General features: G+C 43.0%; 1 protein-coding gene across 1 annotated transcript in view; it reads left to right on the forward strand.

Moving 5' to 3' along the window:
* Positions 1-12,407, forward strand: part of SORCS2 (sortilin related VPS10 domain containing receptor 2) — an 813,167-nt gene that overhangs the window by 679,690 nt on the left and 121,070 nt on the right. The window contains exons 6-7 of the mRNA XM_065404758.1: positions 7,605-7,669; positions 10,689-10,807. Coding sequence (XP_065260830.1) covers positions 7,605-7,669; positions 10,689-10,807 — 184 coding nt within the window. The remainder of the gene's footprint in view (positions 1-7,604; positions 7,670-10,688; positions 10,808-12,407) is intronic.

Here is a 12,407-nt window from a genome sequence, read left to right on the forward strand (position 1 = left end):
AGTTTGTGCTGCAGGGCTAAAAATGGCAGTGTAGGTGTTCGGGCTCGTGCTGGAGCCTGGGCTCTGAAACCCGGTGCTCTACAGGTGAGACACTAGGGAGACTCGCCCTGGCCAACCCAGCAGGGGCTCTGCTGATCTTCTTATTTGGAGGTTACTCTTTGTAAAATATGGATATTCTAAAGTAAGGATATTATAATAAATACAAATATGAAATATTATGGTCAGATTGGAACCTGGCAATCCATCCCAAGTACAGGTTAGCGTGTAGAGGCCCTGCCCCAGAAGCAGGACAGGTAGCAAGCTGTGAGTCTGAGTCACAATGTGCTTCCTGCTTCCTTCTTGGACCTAGGAGAAGTAGTTTATTCTGTTTGTTGACACAGATTACTTACGCCTGTGTCAGCTCTGGTGGACCTTTTCCACCTGCATGGGAGAAAGGATACCAGCTCCTTTCCCCCCCAACTCCCTGTCACACAGTAGGGCTGATCATTGAGGCTCACAGCATTATGTTTGTTCCACAAATGACCAAATTCCATTCAAAACTCATGTGAGTTGGGAATTTCCAAGGTAAGATAGATTCTTCTTCCTACATAACCATCATTATGAAGGTTCTTTTGAGTCTGTCTTAGCTACCTTGTCCTGTACTTTTAAATTTAGAAACAACATTCTGGGCCAAATTCTGCTCTGGTTTATTCCCCATTTTCTTCACTGGTGTTGCACAGGGTATATAAGTCAGGATGGCATATGGCTCACTGTCTTTAATTAGGAAAAAAATTAATGTGCTTGCAGTTCTATCATCTTGTGTTTTTTAATCCTTGGCTATTATGATCCTTGATCAGTTCAGGTAATATTTATTTTTTATTTTTGTGTTGAGATCAATATGATAAACAGCTCCAGTACTGCTATTAAGATGAGATGGGCTGGGAGAATATTTTCATTACAAAGTATTTAAACATGGGGGGGGGGCAGACACAGAGCAGGGGACATTGGCCGGGTAGGGCACTGAATGAGCAGTTGACAGGATGATTTTCAAAGATGATATAATGAATTCCCCTTGCCACGCCCAAAACATAAATCAGTTGTAACTCAGCTATATTATTATATTGTGTAAATCAAATTGTTGTGGTTTTTTTTTGTCTCCCCAAGTAACTCAAATTCCCAGGAGCCATTATCCTTTAAAGCTAATCAGAGTAGACATTTGCAAGAGTGTTTAAAAAAAAATCCCCACAGTACTGTATGTAGTAAAAACAGATTTTGACCTGGTCCTTCCATTGTAAGCAATGAATAATGCTGTTTTCACTGGATTTCTAAGCAGTGCTTTGCCCTTGAACTGACTGTGTGAATTACTGAAAATCAGTTTCAGTTCCAAATCTTGAACCTATTAAAGTTCTGATAAGCATAATATTATTATTAACGGATTATATTAAAGCGGTGCTGGAGAAGAGACAGAGCAAACCTGCTAGTTTTCACTGGATCTTTGATAGGAGGCTCATGTAACAGCAATGAAGGGTTTTTTGTTTCTTGTTTTTAGAGCTAGCTTATTTGAGGATCTCTCTGCATCAGCAGGCACCACAGTAAATTGCATCAAATATTTTACAATGGAGCCCTTTTGTGTGCTTCTTGAGGAACCTAATTAGTGTAGATGAACTGCACATCCATGACAGATTCCACCTGATTAGGTACCTAGTTCTTGCTTCTCTTGAATAAAATGAGATTAAAAAAAAGAAACCATCCCCTTCCTCCTCCCACAAATTAACCCAGGGCATTTAAAATACAGAAGTACGGTCTATATGGAGATCATATCCAAAAGCATCGACTTTATATTTATAGTGTGTGAAGGGTTAATGTTCATGATTCACATTTCAAGATGTACTATGTGTTAACAATTTGTGTTTTTTTGACTCCCATATATTACGTGACTGTAGGTCAAATTATAAATGAGCACTACTACTTTTCTGATATTTTTTGTGATTGAAATAAGTGAAAGCTGTTATGAGCAGCTCACAAGGATGAGATATAGTTAAATAAAATAACAATCTTGGTTAAAACAATCTTAAAGGCTTGACAAACTCAGAACAAAGGAATTCTGAATATAGAAATTCTTAGTGTTCTTACTGAGAAATGTAAAATGTGCACAATGCATGACTGTATTCATGTGTAGACACAGACACAGGAGCTTGTTTTTCTACTCCATTATGTCATTTTTATGCTGGTGTAACTCCCTTAAAGTCAATGTTTTGCACAGTGTAAAAGTTGAGTTAATAGAGTTGAGAATTAGGCTCTCTGAGATGGGAGCTGAGAGGAACAGAAGAGGAGCTTAAACCCCCCCTCCCCCAAAACTGCAGGGAGCTCTGCATAATTAAGAGGCCTAAGTGAGAACCTATTAATAGCTATTATTTGTATCAAATCCACCCAAAAGATTAAATTCAGGCCACTCATGGTGCATATGTGGGAACAAGGTGGCCAAAACCCATGGAGACTAATGTAGCACTGACTTGCGCTTTGTTTAGTCATTTACACTCTTCTACAGTTGGGATGAGCCACTACCAGATCAGACTGCTAGTTTTACACTCACTTTGCTACAGGTATACACAACTCCACAATAGAGCTGGTCAGGAGATGAGAACATGAGAATTCAGGACCGGAAGAGATCTCCTAATTCATCAAGTTCAACCCCCCTGCTATTACAGGTGACCCCATCCTAAAATCATACACTTACCAAGCTCCATCTTAAAACCAGTACTCCACAAAGCACAAGCCAGTTGAAAATCAGGCATTGTGGAGTCCACACGCCATAGATTCTCCAGGGCTGCAGAAGTGGTATTCTAAGGAGGGGTCAGGGAATGTGGGCCACACCTGGTGTATACCCCACAGATCCACCCTGCACCCCATACTGCTGAAATCAGTCATGCACCTGGCACTAGTAATTTGTGTGAATGGCTGTACGGGCTTTCCTGACCCAGCTAGAATAATATTGCTTGTGTGTCAATAGTAACCTTGTATTTGAGGACAAATGTAAAGAGGGCCTGGATATGTCCCACAGTATTGGTAACATCCAACTGAGCTGCCCATCCACTCTTCTGCAACCCCACACTTTAGTAATTCTTAGATTCCAAGGCCAGAAGGGACCATTGTAATCATCTAGTTTGACCAGCTGTATAACTAGGCTTGGCAGATTTTTTTTATCATTTCAATGGATAATATATGATTATTTTTGAGCATTTTTTTATTTGTATCCATTTAAATTTTCGCAGTTTGGGAAAGTATGATGGGGGGGCAGTCAGACAATAATTATGTAATGACAGTAGATGTTGAGATTCAAAAAACTAAAGCTTAATAACCATTAAAACACAAATTGTCAACATCACATGTTGAAATACACAAAATAAATATCCTTAAAGCAAACTTGAATAAGTTCTCAAGAAGCATTTTTCTCATTTTGCCTATGTGTAAACAGTTCGCACTTTAGTGTTATTGTTTCAGGCTGTCTGCAAACTCAGTGCATTGGTTACACACACTTCATGTTTTGCAGATTTTCTTTACTACCATAACAACCAGCGACTGAGTTCTTAAAAAACAAAAGCTTGAGACTCTGGAGAACAATTAAGAGGTCTATCCATGCCTTACCCTTCATGGCCCTGAGGGGCTGCATCCCACACTTTGGGAGACATTGCTGTATATTAGCATAGCTGAGACTCAGATCTAGACCCTGATGATCTAAAGGTTACGCTTTTACTAGATGAGCCCAAAAGGAGCCTCCCCTGTGCAGGGGATAAGCTGAATTAAACTTGTCTCAGGTGGTGGTTGTTCTTTAAGTATCTTACAGAATTGTAATAATGTGAAACACAGTTTGTATATACAAAACATGTATTGTCTGTACATTAATGGGTTTTTTAAGCTAACTTGCCTGTTTTATTGTTTGACTATAGGATCAAGTCCACATTCAGTGGCTTATGTATAGTTACAGCAAGTGGTTATGTTGGAAGAATACAAGAAAAACATCTGAACCACAAACAAACAAACACATGCTATTTTCCCCCACCAAGCTAAAAAAAAACCCCAAAAACCTTTCATTTATCCACATCTGTTTAAATAATTTTTTAAGGGGAAGAGAGCATCTGGGGATGAGATATTGTACTTTAAATATCAGCCCAATCCACATTAAAACAAATCAGTTGCAGCCTCTCACTCTAGAGTGTTACAGTGGAAGTGAAAATATACTGCACAGATGCAGACCTCACTCTTGCCACTGCCAGGTGTCACTGTTGTGGGGAATGAAGCTGTCAGGAGACAATTGTCAATTCTGGGGTATTAGAAGAAGTATGAAAAGCCTAAAGCTATTGACAGATATCACAATCTATGTTTATGAAACCATTAGTGATAAATTATGGATCCGAGAGGTTATTTAAAGTGTACCCCAAAAGCAATCTTTGCATTATTGATGACATCTCCATCTCAGCTTTTGAAAATTTCAGCTTGAAGTTTCTGCAGGTTTGTTGTATGGGGTCAAGTGCAAAAAGTAAAATATTCAGCAAACAGCATTCTTCTTCCCTGAAGAGCAACTGTTGAGCTATCATGGTTGATTTGACATATTACAAATATCTAGATAGATAGAGATGTTCCACACTGTGAAAAAGATTGAAGATCTTCCCGCCATTCACATGCACCTTAGCGTAAGCCCTTCTGTGGGTTAAATAGCTTCTCTATATTCTCTATATTGTCCACAAAATACCACAATAGATTTTGCATTTTGCAGACCGATTTCTCAACAAAAGCAAGATTTTACTCTTGTTTGTGATCTAGCAATTTCCTGCCTTGTCTTATCTCCTGTTCTCACATCTCACTTCTCTCCCCATTAATTTTGTCCAAAATACTGCTGCAAATATCTTTCTCACCAGTTCGTCTGATCATGATTTTCCTTATTGTTAAGAGCTAGCTTATGGCTTTTCTACAAGCCCTGTGTATGGGGCAGCATGTAGCTTGGATCATCCTAGGAGCAATGCAGGGAAAGTCTTGTGCCCCTCAGAGGCACAGTTCCCTCCCTGCTTCTCCCATGCTCTGTGGGTAGGAGTACTAATTTGCTGCTGGCACACTACCATGTTGCATCATGTGTGCTAGCTAGTACATTGTGCGGTGGAGTCAAGGCTCCACCCATTCCCGACACACCTCCTCTAGGGGATGGGTAGCATCTACATGCACAGTGCCAAGTCATAGTCTAGTTCTGAATGTCATACTACTACCCATCTTTTTCCATGATCAGGTCAAACTTCTCATCTGCACCTTTAAAGAACTCAGTAGCATCTCCATTCACTCACTTCTCTCATCGCATTTTCTCCTCTACACCATTTTATTGCATCCTAACCTTGTCCTCCTGCAGAGCACTTCTACCAACCCTACTTGGAGGGCTTAAATGGGATTAAAGTGGGGCATAGACCTTAGGCTGGCCCTCTGCTCACAGATGAATACTATCCATTTACAATAGCACTTTTAAGACACACTTTTCAGACACAGAAGCCGCGGGATGGGGGAAGCCCCAGCAGCCCCCAACCCTCTCCCTGGCAGAAGCTGCGGGATGGGGGAAGCTCCAGTGCCGCCCAACTCTGACCCTGGCAGAAACTGCAGGATGGTAGAGGCAGGGCCGGCTCCAGGCACCAGGCAACCAAGCTGGTGCTTGGGGCGGCACCTGGAGGGGGGCGGCGCGGCGCTCTGGCCGCCGGGGGGAGAGCCGAGCCCCAGCCGGGGCTCGCCGCCCTGCCCCCGGCGCTCTGGCCGCCGGGGGGAGAGCCGAGCCCCCGCCGGGGCTCGCCGCCCTCCTCCCAGGGCTCCGGCCGCCCTCCCCCCCGGCGCCCTGCCCCCGGCCGCCCCGCCCCCCCGCGGGGGGGGGGGGGCGGCGGCCGGAGGCTTTTTTGCCTGGGGCGGCAAAAAAGCCAGAGCCGGCCCTGGGTAGAGGAAGCCCCCAGTACCCACCAACCCCGTCCCTGGCAGTAGTCTCAGGGCGGCAGGGGAAGCCCCTGCACCCGCTCTCTGGTGGAAGCTCCAGGCGAGCAGGGCAGGAGAAGCTCCAGTGCCCTGACCCATGTCCTCTACAGAAGCTTGGGAGTGGCGGGGGAAGCCCCAGCACCCAAACCCCCGCTGCGGCCCTGGGACTGAAGGAGCTCTCACTCCCTGCTGCGGACCCGGGGCCGTGGTGCAGGGACAGAGCTTCTCTGGTCTTGGGGACACAGTGGTGGGGGGCAGAAAGGAGCAAACGGGTTGTACAGGGGCGCAGTGGGAGGGACAGAATGGGGGGACCCTGGGTGGAACAGGGATGGGTCCCAGGGAAGGGGCAGAAAGGGGTGGGGCCTTGGGCAGGGCTGCAGGCTAAAGGAGCAGAATGGGGGCTGGACCGCAGGCGGAAGGAGTGCGGAGGGGCCCCCCACTTGCTCTGGCCCAGGGCCCCAGGAAACCTTAATCTGCCTCTGAGTCTGGCCCTTAATCTTTCCCATAAGTCAGTCCCATCAATGCCACTAATCAATCAGTCATTAAACAATGATGTAGGTTCAACATAAAGTATACTCTTTATTGCTCTTTATTGTTAATAACCATATCAAGATAATCATTTGCTCTAAGTATTTTAGTGGTTTTTAAAAAGTATCCAAATTGCACTTTCTCAGTCCACGTATTTGCTCCCTGTGTCTTCATGTCATATCTGCTTACTTTACAGGCTCTTATATTTTGCTAGTGTTGGCATTGAAAAGCCAATGCAGTTGTGGGAGTGTGAGCTGGATTCTGTTTTGCTGGGTGTATTGTCAGCAGAATTGTCACCTAAATTTTCTTTGCACAATCTTCCTTATGAACCATTTTGTAGGAGGCAGAAAGAGTACCACTTCATTTTCTAATCCTAGGTTGTGATAGAAGCTCTGAGGTTTAAAAATAATCTTTTATCTGAGCAAATTTGACAGTTATCTGTTCCGAGAGAATCAGTCTGGATCCCCGTTATTTCTTTTATTAAGTTAAAATACACCTTTAGTTCCATTCTCAGGATTTCCTACTGAATATTATTCTTCATTTTTAAATTGCTTTGTCAAAATAGGATCAGTACCTCCAGTGAACATGCCTGACAAAGAATAATTGATTAGTTATAGGGGCTGTGTGTCAGATTTAGAAGATTTCTAATACAAAAAGAACCCCAAATATTTCTTAGCAATATATTTGCCCTATCGTCACTAATGTCAAAGCTAGTTGTAAAAGAGAATGTGCTAACGTTCAGTACTGTATATGTATGAAATTAGTAAAGGATTAAACTGGGATTGCCTCAGAAAGATCCAGTTTTATTTACTGTTCCCCACCTATTTCTGTTCTTTTCTCCAGTTGAACTTAATATATAGCCTGGCAGTTTGTGTGTTCTAGTAAGGGAGATTCTAGTAAAACAGAAAAAGCAAAGCATAATGCCGAGAACAGGAAATGTATGATTTCCATCCATATAATCTAAAATTATAAATGGGGTTTATTTTAACTGTCCAACTAGGATGTGGGAGCAGTTTAGTACAAAATCTTTCTATTTTTCCATCCATGTAATTACTATTCTGTAGCAGGCCCAAGATAACTTAATTATATTATGTTCTCAGGGCCGTTGCCGGAGTTGACAGAGACCCTGATTTGGTTCATATGGAAATCCAGGACCCCAGTGGAGGTATGCTAATGAAAATGTTAGCAATTGACATCCTGGTGTATGGCTGTTTCTTTTGATTTTAAAGAATACTTTTTGCATTCATTTATAAAACAGTGGGAAGAAACATTTTCCACTTGTCAGATTCTTGCTCTGTTTATATGTATTCAGCAAAACTGTCCTGATATATAAAAATGTAGTATGATTTAAAATGTACTTGTTTTCCACTCTGAAATAAATTGAAGTCAAGATGCTATGCTCCAGTGAAAAAGTCCATTAATAGTGCAATTTGTTCTGGCACTTAAACATTGAACATTTTTTCCTGATTTGCAAATACAACTGGCAGTGCAATGTAGTGCTGGGTGAGTGTCTGCTAGAGTGAATCCTTGCATATGTCAGCTCCACTGAATTAACAGTCTTTTCCCAGAAAATCCTTGTGTTACACATTCAACATAGTTTTTTTTTAGTTTTTTTTTTTTAAATACTAGAAGTTACACAGTACACAGTACAAAGTAGACACTACAATTACAACACATATGTGTCTATCTTCTTAGGAATTGTACCCTTGAAAGATGGTTTAATTCTGTGGACGATCATCCTAGCTCCTACACACTATTATACATTAATTGTAAAGGATGTAGAACATGATAGCTCTTTTCCCCCCACCCCTGCCCTGACCACGGTGAAAAATTAAGGCCAACCCTTAATAATTAGGTACCTAAAGTTCAGCTCCTAAATCCAAGTGGTCAGATTTCACAGAAGCTCAGAACTGTTGCAGGTCCCAATGAGTTCCTGAGTAGTTGGTTGGGTCTAGTGAGATTCAATAGGAGTTGGATGGAAGAAAATTTCCCATTCATTCAGCAGAATAGTGATAGGATTACCAAGAGACAATGGCACTGCCCTGATGCTACATTAGCCTCTACTGCTCCTGCAACCCTGTTCTTCAGAGGACAGTGGCCAGTCAAGCTTATATGTGGCAGAAGATCCATCGCCATGACCTGGTTCCTCCTCCATCCCACCCTGCTCTCAAACTACTGTGTGGTGATAATTCAATTTCTTAGATTAATAGATTCTTAAAATGATTCAGAGTGGGTCTGTGAAGAGCTGGCACATTTTTTCCCCCTTGCAAATTCTCTCTTACCTTCACTTGCCTGATGAAATCATTTCTATTACACCTGGGACTCTCCACAGTTAGAGGAAAAGGGTTAGGGATTTGTCCCTTGGTATTTTTTTTTTTAGATGTGAACTCAGCTATGCATTTTTGGCTCCATATTTCATGTGCCACCAAGGCCATAACGATAGTGGCTATTTGCAAAATTCATGTCCACAGATGGGTTTGGAATTTGAATGTCCCCAAAATGCAAGGGGGGCAAGAGTTGGATCCAGCATGTTTGATTTTTGCCCAGTTCTAGATTTTAGAAGTTATTTCTGTAACTTCAGAATAGAGTGGCAAAAATAGCTGTTGATTAACTAGTATCCGTGGAATATTTCACCACTTTTTTTTGTTTGGGTTAAGTTCAATGACAAAGTTGAACCATGTGCATTTAATCTGATTCCCTCAAATGAACTATCACAAGTAATCAGTGTGTTGTGTTTATTTTCTAAAGAAGAATCTGAGAAAGGAACATTGTTCTCGTACATGATTTTTAATACATTTATTTCCTGGCTGAATCCTTTAGTGCTTTATCTGGCCCTGTTGAGGTCAATAGAATTTTTGCCATTGACTTCAATGGAAGGAGGATCAAGCTCTTTGTACCTTTATTAGATAAGAGACTTTACTGGTTTCATGCTTGTCCATGTGAATTATGACTAATTAAAGGAATTTGAAGGCCCTTTGCTGTGTTTGCCCCAATTTCCTCGTGAAAATGGTTTGGGGATAAGCAGTAGAGTATGGTCCCAAGCTGCTTCAGATCCACGTCCAGATTTTAAAACTGTCCCAAAAGTTTGACACTGTTTGGATTTGGTGTTTTGGTTTGGACCTTCTCATAAAAATCATGACAAATGGGGTCATGGGAGGTAAGTTTCTTGCAGGAATAATGAAACACATGAGTGCTAAAGCTTTGCTCATTCAGACTGAGACAGAAGCGAGGTGATGTGTAGTGTTCTTATCTCAGGTTTGGGAGATAGGAATTTCCTTCATGGGCTTGGGCAAGTTACTTAGGTCTGGACTGACTGTGTGCTGTACACAGAGCTCTATAGTGGGACAGGAGCATGCAAGGCTCCACCGTAAGAGAAGTTCTGTTCCATAACAGCTTGGTGTACAAAGTAGGTGGGAGAACTTTGCTCCATCCATTAGGTGGGAGCAGATTGCTTTCCCTGATGCACCAGTCCTGCTCTGCACCCCATCCTGGATGACTTACTCAGTGGAGGAGGAGGAGTGGAGCAGTGCGCGTGACAGGGGCTGCAAATATTGTCGGCCAAAGCCTCAACTGGTGCTAATTGGCATAGGCTGTTTATGCAGGCCATTTACCCTTCGCATAGACATTTTAACCTGCGAGGAAAATCCTAAAGCATTTAATAGAGAATTATAACATGTCTGCAGAACTTTGAAACCAACCTTTAAAATTCCATAACAGGGATCTGTGTATTCTCTCTTAAATTCTATGGGCTTGATTCTCTTCTCACCAAGTTTTACATGAGGGGAACTCCTGGATTTCAACTACGGGACACCAGATCTCCACTGCTGTAAATGAGTGATCTGGCGATGTGAGGGGCCCTTGTGCAGGTCAGGCAAGCCCCCTCTCCTGAACACCTCCACAAGGGCCACTCATCATCTATTCCTTAATCTTTCTGGGCCTCAGTTTTTCTGACCATGAAATGAGGCTAATACCTTCTTACCTCTGAGGAGTGAAGTGAGGATTCAGTAGTTAATACGCATCTAGCACTTTGGAGATTAAAAGGTTTCTGCGTGAGGGTTAGGTGTAATTATTTTATACCTGACTATACTGATTAATGTGACGCTTCCCCCACACAAACAGAATGTCAAGATATTTGCTTCTCTGTCTTTGAAAACCCTGTAACACATTTCTCCCCCTGCCCTCAGGTTATCGCTACATCACCTGTCAGATTCAGAATTGCTCTGATAAAACACCGACAGTCCAGTTTGCTGGCAGCATCGACCGGGATTCCTTGACTGTGCAGGATGACTACATATTCCTCCAGGTAATGTCACTTACTGCAGACACAAGCCAATGTTAAACTAAAATTGAGAAATACAAGCCATACAGCAAAACAGTAGCATAAGAAAACAAAGAAACCTATTGCTGTATAGAGATGGATTAAGAATCTTCACATACAACAAGGCATTCCATACCAGTCTTATGAAAGATGACACATTTTTGACCCAGAGCAAACCAGCTGCTTATACCCCCTTAGATTTTGATTTATCATTTGATTTAGATGTAACTAGATTTGCCAAGATTTAGGTTGGACTATATGGTCCAAATTCCTGTTAACGCTACTATAAATTAGGCAATATTTAGCATTTTGGGTCAAATCCTCAGGCTCTGTTCTGGTTTCTTTTCACTGCTTTGACAGCACAGAGGAGGCAAAAAGCTGCCTGCCTGCTAGCCAAGGGAATCATTAGATGCTGTAAAGCCGGCTTTTTGCTCCCCAACTGCTTATGTAGCGAGCATGTTGGGAATGGCCCTGGAGCAAATACCACTGTGGCCAGTCCTCAGCTGATGGAGTGACCCTTGTGTCTCTTTAGAACCACTCCAGTGGTGCAATTTAGACCACACTTTAGATTGCTCCAAGTTACATTGTGGCCCTTTCATCCAGCCAGCAGCCACAGGGTCTGGGAAGCAGCAATATGGCAGCGGGTCATCTGCCCCCTACCAGCTGCCCCATGTGTGAGTTTGGCGCAGCAGAAGATAACACGAGTCTGGCCCAGCTGCAGGCCAGCAATCCTAGAGGGATCAGCCAACATTATCCCAAAGGATGGAGCAGCCTTTGCAGTCCTACTGCAGGCTATTTGGAGAAGGATTTCTCCCAAGCCATCTCCGAGTTCCCCATAGGGTAGTGTTTCTATGCATTGCTCCCTACTCAGTCCTATGGTAAAATGCCACAATTTAGCCCCAGTTTGATGTAGTCTTCTTGCTGCAAGGTTTGTCTCCTACAGGAAAGCAATATTGGTTTTTCTAAGTGATATTAGAGGAGATCTCTCTCTGCTCCACAGCCTTGGGGTACATTAGATTGGCTTTTCCACAGCTTTCTTCCCTTGTGGCCTGTTTCTTGCAGAGGAATTGTGTACACTGGTACAGAGACAAAGAAGCTGTCATCCATGTTGCTGAGCACAACGATCTGCAGGTGCACATGATAGGAAATACTTATCACCACAAACCAATTACGAGAAATGCAATTGGAAATGAAATTTTGAATTAAAATTGGCATTTCCCAGCCCAAGCTGCGCATTGGTGGCAGCCATTTTGCTCAAAGGTGGCTCCCACCAGGCGCATTTTAAAATTCATTTCACAGTTAGTAGATGGTGAGAAGTGTTTCTCTCCATGTGTACTTCCAGACTGCTGTGTTCTGCAAGACACAGGTAGTTTTCTCTTCAAGCATCTGTGTTATTCTAGGACAGTACATATTTGTAGGCAGTATTGTTCTGATCTGATGCCAGACATGGGCAGGCACAGCACAGAGGAATGAACTGGAAACCCACCATAGGCGTGCGCAGGGGGTGTGCCGGGTGTGCCTGGGCACACCCTAATGCAGGGCAGGCAGAGCTGTGGGGGGCGGGGCTACGTGCTCCCGCAGGGCA

The sequence above is a fragment of the Emys orbicularis genome, chromosome 5 (assembly GCF_028017835.1).
Source record: "Emys orbicularis isolate rEmyOrb1 chromosome 5, rEmyOrb1.hap1, whole genome shotgun sequence".
Taxonomy (NCBI): domain Eukaryota; kingdom Metazoa; phylum Chordata; order Testudines; family Emydidae; genus Emys; species Emys orbicularis.